The sequence below is a fragment of the Schistocerca cancellata genome, chromosome 7 (genome assembly GCF_023864275.1).
Source record: "Schistocerca cancellata isolate TAMUIC-IGC-003103 chromosome 7, iqSchCanc2.1, whole genome shotgun sequence".
Taxonomy (NCBI): Eukaryota; Metazoa; Arthropoda; class Insecta; order Orthoptera; family Acrididae; genus Schistocerca; species Schistocerca cancellata.
The window spans coordinates 235877950-235895825 of record NC_064632.1 but is presented as its reverse complement, the minus strand read 5'-3'; the positions used below and the strand labels follow the sequence as shown (position 1 = coordinate 235895825).

Here is a 17876-nt window from a genome sequence, read left to right as displayed (position 1 = left end):
ATGGAAGTGAGGTGAAGCACCATCCTGTTGAAAGATGAAGTCTGCGCTGTCGGTCTCCAGTTGTGGCATGAGCCAATTTTCTAGCATGTCCAGATACACGTGTCCTGTAACGTTTTCTTCGCAGAAGAAAAAGGGGCCGTAAACTTTAAACCGTGAGATTGCACAAAACACGTTAACTTTTGGTGAATTGCGAATTTGCTGCACGAATGCGTGAGGATTCTCTACCGCCCAGATTTGCACATTGTGTCTGTTCAATTCACCATTAAGAAGAAATGTTGCTTCATCACTGAAAACAAGTTTCGCACTGAACGCATCCTCTTCCACGAGCTGTTGCAACCGCACCGAAAATTCAAAGCATTTGACTTTGTCATCGGGTGTCAGGGCTTGTAGCAATTGTAAATGGTGAGGCTTCTGCTTTAGCCTTTTCCGTAAGATTTTCCAAACCGTCGGCTGTGGTACGTTTAGCTCCCTGCTTGCGTTATTCGTTGACTTCCGCGGGCTACGCGTGAAACTTGCCCGCACACGTTCAACCATTTCTTCGCTCACTGCAGGCCAACCCGTTGATTTCCCCTTACAGAGGCATCCAGAAGCTTTAAACTGCGCATACCATCGCCGAATGGAGTTAGCAGTTGGTGGATCTTTGTTGAACTTCGTCCTGAAGTGTCGTTGCACTGTTATGACTAACTGATGTGAGTGCATTTCAAGCACGACATACGCTTTCTCGGCTCCTGTCACCATTTTGTCTCACTGCGCTCTCGAGCGCTCTGGCGGCAGAAACCTGAAGTGCGGCTTCAGCCGAACAAAAGTTTATGAGTTTTTCTGCGTATCTGTAGTGTGTCGTGACCATATGTCAATGAATGGAGCTACAGTGAATTTATGAAATCGCTTCAATCATTTGTAATAGCCCTGTACTAAGACTCACTAATTTCTATTTGTCAATAATATAGGAACTATTACCGAGTTTAACATTTAGGGAAGTCATTATTTATAGCTGCCTAAACTTAAGAAGTTGTGAACTGCCAACATAAACTATGGTCAATACTGGACTGCAGTAGGCTATATCATTCTTGTTTTGTTTTTGTAAATGTGCACTGAATGCCAATATGACTGAGTTGTACAGTGTCAAAATTGTTGTATAATAATTGGTCAAGAAGGTGCTACTGTGTATGGTACTTACATATTAGCTTCTATGTAACACATGATTTTGTGTTATCATCTAAACAGTTCTTCTACATATTAAGGTTATCTTTGTTATCTTGTGAATTGGACATAATGTTCTTTACAATATGACAATTTCTTTAAACCTTGTCCTTTCATTTGTCTCTCTTTCGTCCTGGGAGAAGAAACTCTATTTCTGAAAGCTCGATATTCAGTCACACTGCACATATGACTTTTTAGGTTGGTATAGCCATTCTGTTTACTTACTTAATTAACACCTTTCATCTTTGAGTTCCTTACTATAACTTTATATGAAAATCTGTATTATTTATTCTCTTCCTGAAGACATTTGGCACAGTGGTTAATGGTGGCTAGCTGAATCAACACAAATCAAATGAAATCAAATGGTATTCAACAACTCTGCCTCCACCAAACGTAAACTGACTACACCTGCATAAAGAACCAAGTATAGAATGTTGTTTGCCAGAGTACTCTTCACTGTATGCCACCTAAGCATGACAGAAACAAGTTAATATTTACTATATTTATTGTAGATGGTGAACTACAATTATGATTTAAACTGGCGATCTATTAGGTATAATACGCAACCAGTTGCTTTTTTTGAATTTTGATATTTGTTTTCTGTACCATTAACTAATTTTCAAGTCACTGCAGGCTTTTTGAGGTGTTACAAGAACATTATCTGGAACAAGAACATTATCTGGAACTTGTGCAGCTAGATGCTATGTTTGTGGTGATTCAAAAATGATTCAAATGGCTCTGAGCACTATGGGATTTAACATCTGTGGTCATCAGTCCCCTAGAACTTAGAACTACTTAAACCTAACTAACCTAAGGACATCACACACATCCATGCCCGAGGCAGGATTCGAACCTGTGACCGTAGCAGTCGCGCGGTTTCACACTGAGCACCTAGAACTGCTAGACCACCGCGGCCGGCTTGTGGTGATTGCACTGCCTTGTGGTACCCATGACAAATTCATTCTGATAATGTACATTTTGGATGTTAAACACATACATATGAAAGGTGATAGGTACGAGGGATGTACAAAGGGTCTACATAATGGGAACTAACCTGAGAACAATATTACAGAAAGAGAGGAACAAGAAGTGAAGATAAGAAGAGAGATATAATACTACGAGAAAAATTTGACAGAGTACTAAGGGCCTAAGTGAAAACTGGGCCCACCAAATAGATAACATTCCCTCAGAAATATTGAGATACTTGGGAGAATCAGTAATGGTAAAATAATTCCACCTGGTGTGCAAGGTACATAAGAAAGAACTTCAAAGAAGAATACAGTAATTCCAGTTCCAAAGAAGGCAGGTGCTGGCTGGTGTGAATACTAATAAACCATCGGTTTACAAAATACTCACATTTATTATTTATAGAAGAATGGAAAAAGTGAGAGAGGCTAACCTTGGGGAGGATCAGTTGGGTTCCAAAGAAATGTAGAAATTCACAAGGCAATACTCATCCTGCAACTAAGGTTAATTAGTTGGTTTCATGTCCCTTGGCTCAATTGAGTAATAAATTGTAATGATGTGGAACAAGTCATTTTATATACGTATCACAAATTATTTTGTAAATATGCTTAATGCTGATCATTTACAAGTGTTTTTTTAATAAAATAAAATAAAAAGAGACATGTAGATCTGAGTCAGTAATTCCTTCCCATCACCATTCACACATTACAAAGAAGTCATCAAGCAGAAACTTTTTCAGTTTATTTTCAAAGTTCGTATCACTGGGAAAGTGATCAAAAATTTTTGTTGCAGCACTGTGCATCCCTTTTTGTGATATAGACAACCTTAATGTGGCACAATGAATGTTAGTTTTTCTTCTGGTACCATAATTATGTATATCATTGTTGCTTTTCAACTGCAGTGAAGACCTTTTTACTTAGGGATGAGTTACTGCAGAATGTTATTTCATATGACATTACTGAATGAAAATATGGAAAGCATGTCAACTTACTGGTTTATTTGATTTGCAATCATTCTAAATGCAATTCTGACTGAACAAAGTTGTTTTAGGAGTTCCAAAAAGTGCTTTTTCCAGTTTAAATTCTCACTAATATGGACACCAAAGAATGTTGAAGTTTCCACTCTATTTATTATTTCCTCACAATGTGTTACACGTATCATTGGTGTAGTACTTCTAGATGTGCCAATATGAATATGTTGTGTTTTTTAAAAATTGAGGGTGAGACCATTTACATATAACAAATTCACTATTTACCATTTTCTCTGCTGTTGTATGTGTTCTTGGACCTTGGAAGACCACAAACACATTTCTCCTCAGTCAGAATATTGTCCCTGGACTACATTAGTTGAATTACTAAGCAATTTCTGCATTCTTTTTGTTTGGTGTGATGTTACCAGTTGGTTGGCTACACCATCAATCACATACAACCAAAGTTTATCAGGGGAATTTTGTGATTCACACAGTCAAATACCTTAGATTGATCACAGCAAATAGCCATCAGCACTATTTTGCTATCTGATGCTTGTAAAAATTGGTGAGTGAACATGTGAATGGCATTCTCTATAGAGCAACTCTTCTGCAATTCAGATGGTTATTTACTGAAGATATTATTGTTGCTTATGTGTGATACTATTTTAGAAATCATCACATTGTAAGAAACCTCGGAAAATATTTTTAGAAGTGAATCTGGTCAGTAGTTATTGACATCTCTATCACCTCTCTATGTAGATCATTAGAAGAGAGGTAGAAGAAAGGCAAACCTAAGTTTATTGCAGTTGTGGATTTAGAGAACTCTTATGACAATATGGACTGGACTACATTCTTTGATATTTTGAAGGTAGCAGGGATAAAATACAGATACCAGAAGGCTATTTACTACTACTTCAGAAACCGGACTGCAGTTATATGAGTTGGACATGAAAGGGAAGCCATAATTGAGAAGTGAGATAGGGCTGTAGCCTATCACTGACATTAGTCAAACTGTACAATGAGAAAGCTGTGAAGGAAACCAAGGAAAAATTAAAGTTCACAGAGAAGAAATAAAAACTTTGCAGTTTGTTGACGACATTGAAATTCTGTCAGAGATGGCTATGGACTTGAAAAAGCAGTATCTTGAAAAGAGATTATAAGATGATTATCAACAAAATTAAAACAAGGGCAATGGAAAGTCATCATCATCATCATCATCATCATCCTCTTGGACAGTTTCCAGAGTCTGGCTGGGACCGTATGGAACATAGGCCTCTCCATCGTCTTCTGTCTTGCCACCATCTCTCCATCTTCACCTGGGTCAGTCTTCTCCTTTCTTCTGCACGCATTCCTCTACTACTTTCAGCCATCAGTTTCTCAGTCTTCCTCTTGGTCTCTTTCCTTCCAGTTTCATCTCGTGTATTCTCCTGGGTATCCTCTTCTCCTCCATTCTCTTAACGTGTCCATACCATCTCAGCCTTGATTTCTCTAGCTCCTCCTGTAATAGTTCCACTTTCATTAACTCTCTGATCCTATCATTTCTTAACCATCTCACTAGCTTGTACTTTGCTTTTCTCTCTTCCTTTCATAACCCAGGTTTCTGATGCTTATGTCAGGATCGGGACATAGTATGACTGGTATATAACCTTTTTACTGATTTGGGGTATATCCTTGCTCCACATCACGCTTCTTACACTCTTACGGAATGATTCTGCTTTTCTCCCCCACTCATTTATTTCTCTGTCGTTTTCTCCATCTTCCTGTATAAGGCTTCCCAGGTACTTGAAACACTCCACTCTCCCCAATCATTCCCCACCAACTGTTATTCCCACTGTTCCTCTCTCCTTTTTTCTTGTTGTGATAATCATCTCACTCTTACAGTAAATTTCATCCCTCATTCTTGTACTGTTCATTCCCATAAGTCCAACTGCTCGTGTACTGCCTCCTCCTTATTCTCTCAAATCATCTGCAAAACACCATAGCTTTCATATTCCTTTCACCAATTACTTGTGCTACTGTACTCATTATATCATCCATTGCTGCGCTGTCAAGGCGTCTTGCCATGGTTCGCCTGGCTCCCCCTGTCGGAGGTTCGAGTCCTCCCTCGGGCATGGGTGTGTGTATTGTTCTTAGCGTAAGTTAGTTTAAGTAGGGTGTAAGCCTAGGGACTGATGACATCAGCCGCTTGGTCCCATAGACACTTACCACAAATTTCCAAAAATGATCATCCATCACTACAATGAAGAGTAATGGTGAAAGTGCACTTCTCTACTTCAAGCTGTTCTTCTGTTCAATCCAAGCTGATCTCTCTCTTCCCACTTTCACACAGCTCACACTTCCATGGCACATTTCCCTTATTCTCCAAATAATCTGTTTTGCTACTCCTCTGTTCTTCAGGGCTTTCCACTCTGCTTCTACGTACACTATTATACATTTTTCCAATGTCCAGGAAGGTCATTAGTAGATCTAGTCCATATTCATAGTGCTGTTCCTGCAGTTGTCTTACAGCAAAAATTAGATCAACAGTGGACCTTCCTGTTCTGAAGCCATGTTGCTTTTCTCTCATTCTTCCTTCTAATTTTGCTTGAATTCGTGCTTCCAAAATTTTCTCAAAAATCTTTGCACAATGACTCATCAATGTTATCCCCTACAGTTCTTGCACTTTTTTCTATTTCCCTTTTTAAAGATCAGGACAATTATTCCCTTCTTCCAGTCTTCTGGGATCATCTTCTGTCTCCACACAATTTTCATTACGCAATATAGCCATTGTATCCCCACCTCTCCTGCTGCTCTCACCATCTCTACACTTAGTTCATCCAGACCTGGTGACTTCCCTCCCTTCATCTTGCCCAACGCCTCTTCAATTTATCACCATGTAAGGTCTTTTCTATTTGCTACTTACATTAGTAAGTGCAAGTGGAAGCAATATGTGGGAGGACAAGCAACAAAAAGAGATGGAAAGAAACACCTTGGTGGAATGATAAAACAAAGGATATAGTACAGAAGAATAATAGAGCCTTAGGATATGGTTCCAGAATAGAACAGTAAAGACAAGTGAAGTGTATCAGGCAAGCAAGAAAGAAGCAAAATGAGTGGTGGTGGAAGAAACAAGGAAGTGGATGGAACAGTGGACCAGAATGATGAAGGAGGATAGTGAAGGTTCAAAAAAGGTGTTATATGGGATGATTAAAAGTAAGAGGAAAAATGGTACGACAGATTATGCTCGAATGGTGAACAAAAGTGGACAAGATGTAGAGAATAAGGAGGAATTCAAGAATATGTGGAAGCAGTATTTTGAAGAACTCCTAAACATGAATGGAAACCTAGATAAGGAACAAGCCGAGTAGAAAAAAAGAGGAGGAAGGGTAATGGAATGTAGTTGAAGTAAATCAGGTCATGCTGAGGACATTAGATTAGAAAATGGAACAGTAAAAATAGTAGATGAGTTTTGTTATTTGGACAGCAAAATAAATGATGATGGCAGGGAAGATATAAAATACAGACTGTCAATAGTGAGAAAAGCATTTCTTAAACAGAGAAATTTTTTTAACATCTAATACAAATTTAAATGCCAGGAAGTCTTTTTCTGAAGGCAATTCTCTGGAGTGTAGCCTAACATGGAAGTGAAACATGGATAATAAGCAACTCAGATAAGAAGAAGATAGTAGCTTTTGAAATGTGGAGCAAAGGCTCTTGAAAATTATACAGTTAGATCAAACAACAATTGAGGAGGTACTGAACCGAACTGAAGAGAAAGAAATTTACAGCATAGCTTTACTAAAATAAGGGTACAGTTGATAGATCACACCCTGAAGGGCAACAGAACTGTCAGCATCATAATGAAAGGAAGTGTGGTGGGTAATGTGTAGAGGGTGGCCCAGACTTGAAAAAAATAAGCTGTTTCAAACCAATTTAAGTTTGAATAATTATGCAGAGATGAATAGGCTTGCACAGAGTCTTGCGCCAGAGCAGAAAACTCTGTGGTTACTTACTGTGAATGAATGTGAAACCAAGTGCCACTAAATACTGTGTATCCATGTGTATAATCTGCTAAATGTACATTATAAGAATGAATCTGTCATGGATATCATGAGACAATTCAGTAACCATGACTATAGTGTCTAGCTGCACATGGTCTAGAAAATGTTTCTGTAACACTTCCTGCTGATGAAGAGAGTGCAGCACCTTGAATACCAGTTAATGATACAGAAAATGAATCATTTCAAAACTGGAAATAGCAACTGGTTGCATATTATACTCATGTAAATCGACAAACAAGTTAATATTGGTCCCAAGTCATACACTGTAAAATACTGACTTTTGTCGAGACTGCTAGGCCCATCAACAACTGCACTGATTCTCTTTCTTTGAATGAGTGATTCATTGGGATATATGTATACAAAAAAAAATATTGCAGCAAAAAAGAGAAAACTATGGGTATATAGAAACTTTTAAATTTGACAGTCCCGTCTGTAATAAATTCACTATTTTTATTACTATTTCAGTTACAATATTTTCTTCAAATCTGTAAATTAAAAAGGCTGGTCAGTCTAACTAATTTTTAAAATCGTACTCATCCCATACAAAACCGTGCCATCACTACTGGTTTTGTTCATGAGCAATATGGACTCAATCAACTATAATGGAGCATATGCATAAGATTTCCTTCACATTCCTCCAGGTATGTTTTGGATAGGCCCATCAATGACTATGGGGATTTATATTACAGATGTCATTTCAGCAGTTCAAATATCAAAAATCATTTTTTTCCTCATCAATACTTTGTAGAGGAATACTGTGGAAGGAGAATGATTTATCTCCTGAATCATGGCCTGTTAAAAATGGAGTGAAAACTGACCATGTGGATCCCACCTAGTTCTTTTTCTTTCCCTACAATGAAGGTGGTCTGTATTATGGATTGTGGTAATAAAGCACTTCTTGAAGTATGAAGCATTTATCTATCTGATTTCAACCATTTACGCCTACAGCTTGCCATCATATGCAACCAGATCTGATTAAACCATGAATCTTCACAGAAAAATTTTTTGCTTGCCAGTAAAACTCTATAGGATCCTTAACAGTGATATTATGGTATACAAATTCCCAAATGTTACCATTCACCATATAGAAGAGATGTTGAGTCACAGACAGGCACAACAAAATGACTGCTAAACATGTGACCTTCTTGTAAAGCAGACAACACACACACACACACACACACACACACACACACACACACACACACACACACAAAGCAGCACAACCCACATTAACATGGCCACAGTGGTCATGTGTTTGTGAGTTATGCTTGCGTGAATATAAGTGTGTTGTTAACTTTAGAAGAAGACCTTTTGGCTAAAAGCTCACGTTTGGCAGTTTTTCTGTTGTGCCTGTCTGTGACTCAACACCTTCTCTATATGGTGAGTAAAAACCTAGCCTCTCCATAACACTGTCACTGTTCTATCCTGGATTTTCCATTGTTTGATTTCAAATGTCACCATTATTTGTAGACCTTGTTTAAAGTAACAAGTCTTCGATTTGAGAACTGACAAATTTCTTCCACACAGTTTCTGAAATTCTGTCTTGCATTTACAACATGCCTATATGTGAGCACTGCAGATCGAGACAGTATCATATGACATGGTTGACAGTAATCTGCTTCAGATTTGCCCTTTGAGATATGTCACATTGAATGAGTGATATGTCAGGTACCAAATTCCACAAGGCATATCTGGAAACACATCTGTTGATAACCTGCAATAGTTTCCTGATTTTAGAAAAAGTTACCGATTTAACTCAATTTATTATTGGTCACAATATCTTTAGCATTGGTCACTCTGATGGCGAATAATTTTCAAAACACTGCTTCATCATTAATGCGACTGAAGTAGTGCTAGCAACAATGCCAAAGGAGTCAGATGTAGACTGATCAGCCTTGTGTAACTGACTAGACAATATTTCTTGATGGAAACATTATATGATTCTTTTCTTTTTTAGAAGATGTTTTAATGACAACTGCTTTGGAATCATATTCTTTATAACTTTATCCTCTGGAAATGAATTTGTATATTGTTATTAAGAGAGAAAGAACATACAATACCTCTTAATACAGCAGCACATATTTCTCGTATTTCAGATTCAGAGATACTTCGTCCCTGAAAAGAAAAGAAAAAAGAAAAGAGTATATATCAGGAGAGCCAATTTGATTACAGAAATATATAAAATATGCTCAAATTCACTTAATGTGAAAAATGCCAACTTTTACTTATGAACTTATATGATCAACATTTTTCCACTTGGTAGCTAGAAACACAATGAATTCATAATTGATGTAACTATCCCGTCTTGTGCCAACAGCCTTGCCACAGTGGCAACACCAGTTCCCGTCAGATCACTGAAGTTAAGCATTGCTGGGATGGGCTAGCACTTGGATGGGTGACCATCTGGTCTGCCAAGCGCTGTTGGCAAGTGGGGTGCAGTCAGCCCTTGTGAGGCCAACTGAAGAGCTACTTGATTGAGAAGTAGCGGCTCTGGTCTTGGAAACTGACATACAGTCAGGAGAGCAGTGTACTGACATATGCCCCTCCATATCCGCATCCAGTGACGCCTATGGCCTATGGGCTGAGGATGACACGGCGGCCAGTCGGTACCATTGGGCCTTCATGGCCTGTTTGAGAGGGGGGGGGAGAGAGAGAGAGAGAGAGAGAGAGAGAGAGAGAGAGAGAGAGAGAGAGAGAGAGAGAGAGAGAGAGAGAGAGAGAGAGGGGGGGGGGGGGGCGAGAGAGAGAGAGGGAGAGGGAGGGAGAGAGTATGCTGTCTCATACTTCTACAAACACTTCATTTTGTACTAGTTATGTTAATTTATTTTCTTCATCATCCACAGGAGAAACATGCACTTTTTAACAATGATGATCAATATGTTTCCTCTTGTTGTTTCATCAAACTGTTCTGTACTATTTATGATGGACCAATTAATTATTTTCCAACAATATGAAACACTAGCATAACTACTAGTGGAGATGATGCAGAATGAAATAATGTGATGACAGATTAATGACTGGCATCACTAGCCACACCTTGCTCCTACAATTTATGATAGTTAAATTCACAAATTTTCTAAGGAATTGGGTATAATAGTCTCCAGGTAGTACCTGGTGTTTGCATGATTAATTTGTGCTGGAAGTCATGATGAGATGTCAGCCAAAAAATGTGAAAGAGAAGAGCTACTAACTAAAACAGTTAACATTATTTATGACAAATGACAATGTATGTAATAGTGCATAACAGACTACACAGTTCAAAGATTATATATAGTAATTTCACGAAACCAAATTTAGGCAGAATCAGTGTAGTCTGCTCAACAAGTGAAGTCTGTGAAATGTAGCAGAACTATTTCCTATAAGTCATCCCCAAAACACCCTGCCAATATGTTGTGCTGTAACTTGATGCCACCATCACTCAATATGAGCAACAAGAAGACAGCAAGAACACTTTTCTTTGAACACTGTCAACATACGCACTATTTGTTAAGTATGATTATTATTATGTCTGTCTGCATGTTTTCCTGCCCACCACTGATGTGCACAAAATTCGCCCATGCCAGCCAACGTGGTTATATGTGACTTTTGTGACACCCTGTAGCATCAATTGCCATCATTATAACTGTGCTACACACTGTTCTACATAAAACCTGTCAACTGGATCACAGTTGTAACACATTCCAGCAGCCAACCACTACATTTAACCTCCAAAGCCATGCATACTTCCTCACACTTTCATCCCATAAGAACTTTATGTCTTTCCTTCTTTTTTCCCATGCATGATGATAACTTATGCGCGATCAAATATCATCAGGCCAAAAAACTGTAGTATTGCCCCCAGCACAATTTCTTCCATCCTTTTCACTCAATGAATTCACACTACATTATTCAGTTCTCCTTATAATAACCTAATGCTTTCATTAACCCATTTCCTGTGTCATTTCCCATTTCCTATCATCATCCCCACCCCAATGGACCCTTACTCCAACTTTCTACATCATTTCATTAAAGCATACCTTTCCCTAGGTAAAATCCAGTCCCTCATCCTGTTTCTTAAACACTGTCTGAACCACGGAATCCCTCCATCTGCCTAACCATAAAAATCCCTTTCTCTGGATCCCATCCTTCCTTTCATAATGACCCTTACCTTTTCAGATTCTGCCAGTCCTTATCCCTCACAAACCTGGTAGTGCAAAAACACCTGGCCATGGCACAGACAGCCCAGAACCACCTCTATTCCCTCTGCAAGATAATGTTAAATGTGCAGTCACTGAAGTAGAAACTCTTGCACACTCCAACACCTGCAAAGCATTCCACTCATCAATTCCATAAATGGGTCAACCTGTCAACATCCTGCTGCTGCTTTGGGGAACCACTATCCATCAATACCCATCCTTCCACAGTGAAACCCCTCATCATCAACCCCTAATAGGTCCCAGACCCTACCTAACTGGCCGTTTCAATTTACCACATCCTCCAAAACTCCCTCCAAACACCTCACAAAACCCATAAAACAAGCAAATCCAAAGCACTGTTGTTACCTCTCCACCAACACCTCAATCTCACAGAAGTTTCAGTCCTCTCCAGATGCTTAACCTTCAACCCCACCCCTAAATTTAACCATGCTGGACTGTTTCCGCTTCTCCTTATTCTTACAATGGAAACACTCCTTTGCAACCAACCCCTCCAAACCAAAGCCTACTTAATCCCGACTTTGAATCTTGCCTCTCCCAATTCATATCACCATCCAACCATGGCCCTCCTCCCTTCCCACCACTAGTCAGATCCTGGAATTCTGTACTTCCAACTTGGCCTCACTATCTTTCCCTAGGTTCCTTCCTAAGAACTCTAACCTTTCATCAGAAGAAAAGACAGCCATACACAACCTAAAAACAGATCTAGACATAATCATCTTCCCTGCAGAGAAAGGCTCCACCACTGTTGTGATGAGTCGCAGTGAGTGCCTGATGGAAGGCCTCTGCCAACTGTCTTACTCCTCCACCTACAAGTTCTGCCAGAGTGATCCCATCGCAGAAGTCCAACGTAATCTCCAATCCCTACTGAAATTCACAGGTCCTTCCCAGAACCTCTCACACGAGTCCATCTCCCTCCTCAACCCAATACCCCCACACATTAAATTTCTACAAGCTCCCTTGTTGACCAACAGTTCCAACCAATTGTCTGAAATCTAGCCTCTCACATCAAAGATACTAACCACTTTCTTCATCAATTTTCCACCATCCCCACCCCTTTACTTCCTGGACCCCACTCATCACACACATACACAAACATCCCTCACACCCATGGCCCTGCTGCTATTGAACACTACCTCTCCCAACATCCTTCAGACTCCAAACCCACCACCTCATTCCTTATACACCTTATTAACTATATCCTGACTCACCACTACTTTTTCTTTGAAGGGAAGGTTTGCAAACAAATCTGTGGCGAAGTCATGGGCACTTACATGCCACCCTCCAAGGCCAACCTGTTTATGGGCCATTTAGAGCAAACCTTCTTAGCCTCCCAAAACTCCCAGTCCTTAGTCTGGCTCAGGTTCATTGATGATATCATAATTATCTGAACTCAGTGCCAAGTCTCCCTATCTACATTCCTTCACAACCTTAAACCTTTACTCCCATCCACTTCATCAAGTTCTTGTCTACCCAACACGCCACCTTCCTGAAATGTTGACTTACACCTCTATGATGGCTCTTTTCACACCTCTGTCTACATTAAGCCCACTAGTCACAAACAGTACCAGCATTTTGACAGCTGCCATCCCTTCTGCACTAAAAAATCACTGCTTTATAGCCTAGCCACACGTGGACGACTTATATACACTGACGAGAATTCCCTTTTCCAGTATGCTGAATGCCTCACAAAGGCCTCCACAGACAGGCAATATCCAGCAATATCCACCAAACTTAGAAAATAGACAGATTTCCTGTGACATATCCACAAACAGCTCAACCCTCCCAACCACCTCATAGAATCAGCCACAAAGGAGTGCCAACCTCATCACCCAAGATCACTCTGGGCTGGAACAACTGAACCATAGCGTTCAGATGGCTCTGATTATCTCTCATCCTATTCTGAAGTGAGGGACATCCTACCTAACATCCTTCCCACCACTCCTAAAGTGGTGTTCTGTTGCTCACACAACCTACACATCATTGTAGTCCATCCCTATGCCACATCCATTCCCAACCGTTTGCCACAGAAATCATATGTCTGTGGCAGACCTAGGTGCATTACCTATCCAATCCACCCATCCAGTGCCACGTACTCCAGTCCTGTCACAGACTTATCCTACCTCATCCGAGGCTGAGCTACCTGTGAAAGCAGCCATGTCATATACCAACTCTAATGAAAACACTGCACAGTCTTGCATCTTGGTATTACAACCAACCAGCCACTGACCAGGATGAATGGCTACTGCCAAACTGTTGTCAAGAACAAAGTTGAACTCCCATGGGACAACATCCAGCTGAGCACAACATGCTCAATTTCAGTGGCTGCTTCACAACCCGAGCCATCTGGATTCTTCCCTCCACCATCAGCTTCTGTGAACTGCACAGATAGGAGTTGTTCTTGCAACAAATTCTCCACCCATTATTGTCCTGGCCTCAGTCTCAGGTAACCCATTAACCCACACTCTCCACCCAACAGTTTCTCCTTTCTGTCACCTCTTCCCCGTTCATGACTCCATGTCTCCTCCATCATGTACTGCTTCCTGCCAGCTGTTACAATCATGCCAGCCCTTATACCTGCCACCTCTCCCTCCTGCATTCCTTGTCAGCAAACTACCTCCGAGATGCTAGCCATTCACCTCCAGTCCCTCTCACTGCCTCCCACCTCCCTTTCCCTCTACCCACCCCACCCGACACTATACCCACCACAACCAGTCCATCCACCAAAAAATACCATTGGCACTGTTAGCCTATCCAGCGCCATGTCAGGGCACAGGTGTGAGTATGCATATGTGTCTGTCTGTGCATGATTTATTTTACTCCAACTCACCACAGGATAACTATGAAAGCTAGCATATTTTATTTCTTTCGTTTGTGCCTATTGATAACGCAACACCTCCACATTTTGGTGAACAGTATCCTTTAACCCTAAAGTATTTACATTATTATTTCCTGACATTTTGCTGATCCTGGCATTTCTTCCAGGGAAGCAGATTAGCTAACCTTCATTCCTCACTAATGAGTTAATTATCATTCTTCCTACTCTCATTTAAAGAAACAAAACTACTCATAAACTTAATAGAGATAGCAGTAAACAGCTATCTAGTCTTCTGAAACTTTAGATAATGGGAATTACTGGCATTAATTGTAAAAAAAAAATAAAAAAATAAAAAAAAAAAAAAAAAAAAATAAAAAAAAAAAAAAATCTGTGTGCAGCAGTTAAGTTTATGATTAAGAAAGAAGAAACTTGGTGATTAATGGCTTTTTTATGATGAAGTCTTCCGAGATGTAGCACATGCTCAGAATGGACAACGAAAGGTTGCAAACGAGTCATGTCCTTGTCAAAGGAACCTTCCTGGTATTCACTGTAAGTGATTTTGAGAAATCAAAGAGAAAAAAGTCTGGTTCCCTGGCAGGGAGTTTGAACCCCACTCTTCATGTGTGAGTCCCATGCCTAAATCACTGCACAGTTTTGCTCAGGTATATGGTTAAGGATAGCTTCAAGATCACAACACAAAATTTAGAGACTATCCATAATTTGCAAGAGCCGAGGTTTGTTATTTTGAATGATATGAATATTTTCACAATGACTGTTGGGTAAATCAACCACTGCTGTAATAAATGATGTGGGTATGTAGAAGGTAGAAAATAATAATCGTTGCTTTTTCAATTTTGTTCCTAGTTCTTTGGAAACGAAAGAGTAATATGACTGGAAGATACTGAAAAAGGGGGGTGGGATTTTTCTGGAGGGAGGAGGGGGGGGGGATATCAGATCACACAGGCCTAAGATTTTCAGACCCATTTGTTACAAAGATGAGGGAAGGCAAACATGTAGGAAAATGCCTTTATTTTCCTATTTCTGCACACACACACACACACACACACACACACACACACACACACACACACACTCTCTCTATTCATTTAACCAAGGCTATCCCCATTTGTATGCCCACCTGAGGGCAGTAAGGTGGGCATGGCCACAGGTGGGCAGGGTCAGACAAATGGCTGACACATAAGCGATCTTGCAGTCAGGCCGTAGTTCACGCAATTTTACTCCATTGGCCGAGTGCACACAGGCAAAAGTGGCTATGCAGTAGAGCCATCTGGCAAGTAGCCTACGTTACCCATGCCTGCCAGTGAGCATGATAAGGGGTACCCTCTCACCAATCAAATAAGTCTGCAGATATTTACATTGGCCTTCTTTCTATGTATATATCCATCCATGATATCTCCTGTTGTTTTGGTTTGAAGTGGATTCCACACACACACACACACACACACACACACACACACACACACACACACACAATCAGCAGTATTCCCAATACTAGTGCTTTTTTTTTTCACAAGCAAACCACAGTTTTCCAATATGCTACAAATCAATCAAACCCTTTAATTTCATTTACCTGCAACTAAACCAGTGTTATCATCACATTTCATATTCTCACACACTGTTTTCTCTTCACCTCTGTAAAGCATATGGACTTTCAGACCAATTGTGTGATTGGATTGAAGAGTTCTTAAATAACAGAACGCAGCATGTCATTCTCAATGGAGAGAAGTCTTCCGAAGTAAGAGCGATTTCAGGTGTGCCACAGGGGAGTGTCATAAAACCGTTGCTATTCACAATATACGTAAATGACCTTGTGGGTAACATTGGAAGTTCACTGAGGCTTTTTGCGGATGATGCTGTAGTATATCGAGAAGTTGTAACAACGGAAAATTGTACTTAAATGCAGGAGGATCTGCAATGAATTGACGCATGGTGCAGGGATTGGCAATTGAATCTCAATGTAGACAAGTGTAATGTGCTGCAAATACATAGAAAGAAAGATCATTTATCAATTACCTACAATATAGCAGGTCAGCAACTGGAAGCAGTTAATTCCATAAATTATCTGGGAGTAGGCATTAGGAGTGATTTAAAATGGAATGACCATATAAAGTTGATTGTCAGTAAAGCAGATGCTAGACTGATTCATTGGAAGAATTCTAAGGAAATGTAATCCGAGAACAAAGGAAGTAGGTTACAGTACACTTGTTCGCCCACTGCTTGAATATTGCTCACCAGTGTGGGATCCGTACCAGATAGGGTTGATAGAAGAGATAGAGAAGATCCAGCAGAGAGCAGCGTGCTTCGTTACAGGATCATTTAGTAATCGCGAAAGCATTACGGAGATGACAGATAAACTCCAGTGGAAGACTCTGCAGGAGAGACGCTCAGTAGCTCGGTATGGGCTTTTGTTGAAGTTTCGAGAACATACCTTCACTGAGGAGTCAAGCAGTATATTGCTCCCTCCTACATATATCTCGCAAAGAGACCATGAGGATAAGATCAGAGAGATTAGAGCCCACACAGAGTCATACTGACAATCTTTATTTCCACGAACAATATGAGACTGGAATAGAAGGGAGAAACGATAGAGGTACTCAAGTACCCTCCGCCACACACCATCAGGTGGCTTGCGAGTATGGATGTAGATGTAGATGTAGGACTGAGTAATAAACATATCAGACTGCCATATGGAGGATTCTGGTCCAATCCCTGGCACTGGCAAAGGTATTTCCTTGTTGAGAGGGCTGGAAAGGGATGCACTCAGCCTTATGAGACCAACTGAGAAGCTAAGTAATTGAGAAGTAGCAACTCCTAGGTCTACAAAGCTGACAATGGCCAGGAGAGTGATGTGCTGCCCCACATCCATTCCTACTGAATCCTAATGACAACTGGCAGAGGAAGACACTGTGGGCAGTCTGAATCACATGGTCCTCTGGGCCTGATCATGGAGTTACTTTACACATTTATGCTGTCATCTGTTTGTGTGAAAAAACTGACTCCATTTGTGAGTCATTACTAGCCTCCAGCACTGCTGCAAGAGACACTTTAAATGTAGAAAGAAAAATATTTCTAGCTTTTGGAACTGTCTTCTCCTTTAGTATGGAAGAAAGAGAGGTCATAACATGTAAGGTTTCACGGCCGGCGTCCTCATTAATTAATAAAGAAAGGTCAGTTTGGGAAGATCAGAAAAGAGAGACAGATCACTTTGAACCCAGTTGAGAGGGACTTACCTGCTGTGGATGAGAGGAAATAAGGGTTATTTTATAAGGCTCATAAATTTATATTTGACTACATAAGGGCTAGCTGTCAGTTGTTGCAGGAGTCTGCTATTACATTAATATATGACTGGATCAGGGGCAAGCCATAGTTAAATTCTCTGAGGTGGAGACACCCCAAAAGATACATTAAAATACAGAAAGAACCAAAACTCCACCAACAAACTTCAGAGGTTTTTCAGGGTCGCCTACTGAGTACTTTCGTACAGTCTCCAGCAGCTTGTTACAGAGTTATTGCATTTCATTTGGTTTCTTGTCTCAGTTAGCTTTGTACCTGTGCTGCTTTGAAAATAACACATAACAGTGTAAATGTCAATGGTATGTAGTGTGTGTCTTGCCTCCATTCGCTCACGGTAAATACTGTTGACAACAGTAGTACCCATTTTACTCTTC

General features: G+C 40.2%; 1 protein-coding gene and 1 pseudogene across 3 annotated transcripts in view; one reads left to right on the top strand and one right to left on the bottom strand.

The window, feature by feature from the left end:
- LOC126092137 (collagen alpha-1(IX) chain-like) overlaps window positions 1-17876 on the bottom strand; it is a 362152-nt gene that overhangs the window by 27088 nt on the left and 317188 nt on the right. For all 3 annotated transcript variants that reach the window (XM_049907597.1, XM_049907598.1, XM_049907599.1), the window contains one exon: window positions 9237-9291. In XM_049907597.1, the coding sequence (XP_049763554.1) occupies window positions 9237-9291 (55 nt within the window). The remainder of the gene's footprint in view (window positions 1-9236; window positions 9292-17876) is intronic.
- LOC126093056 (5S ribosomal RNA) lies at window positions 9486-9603 on the top strand (annotated as a pseudogene).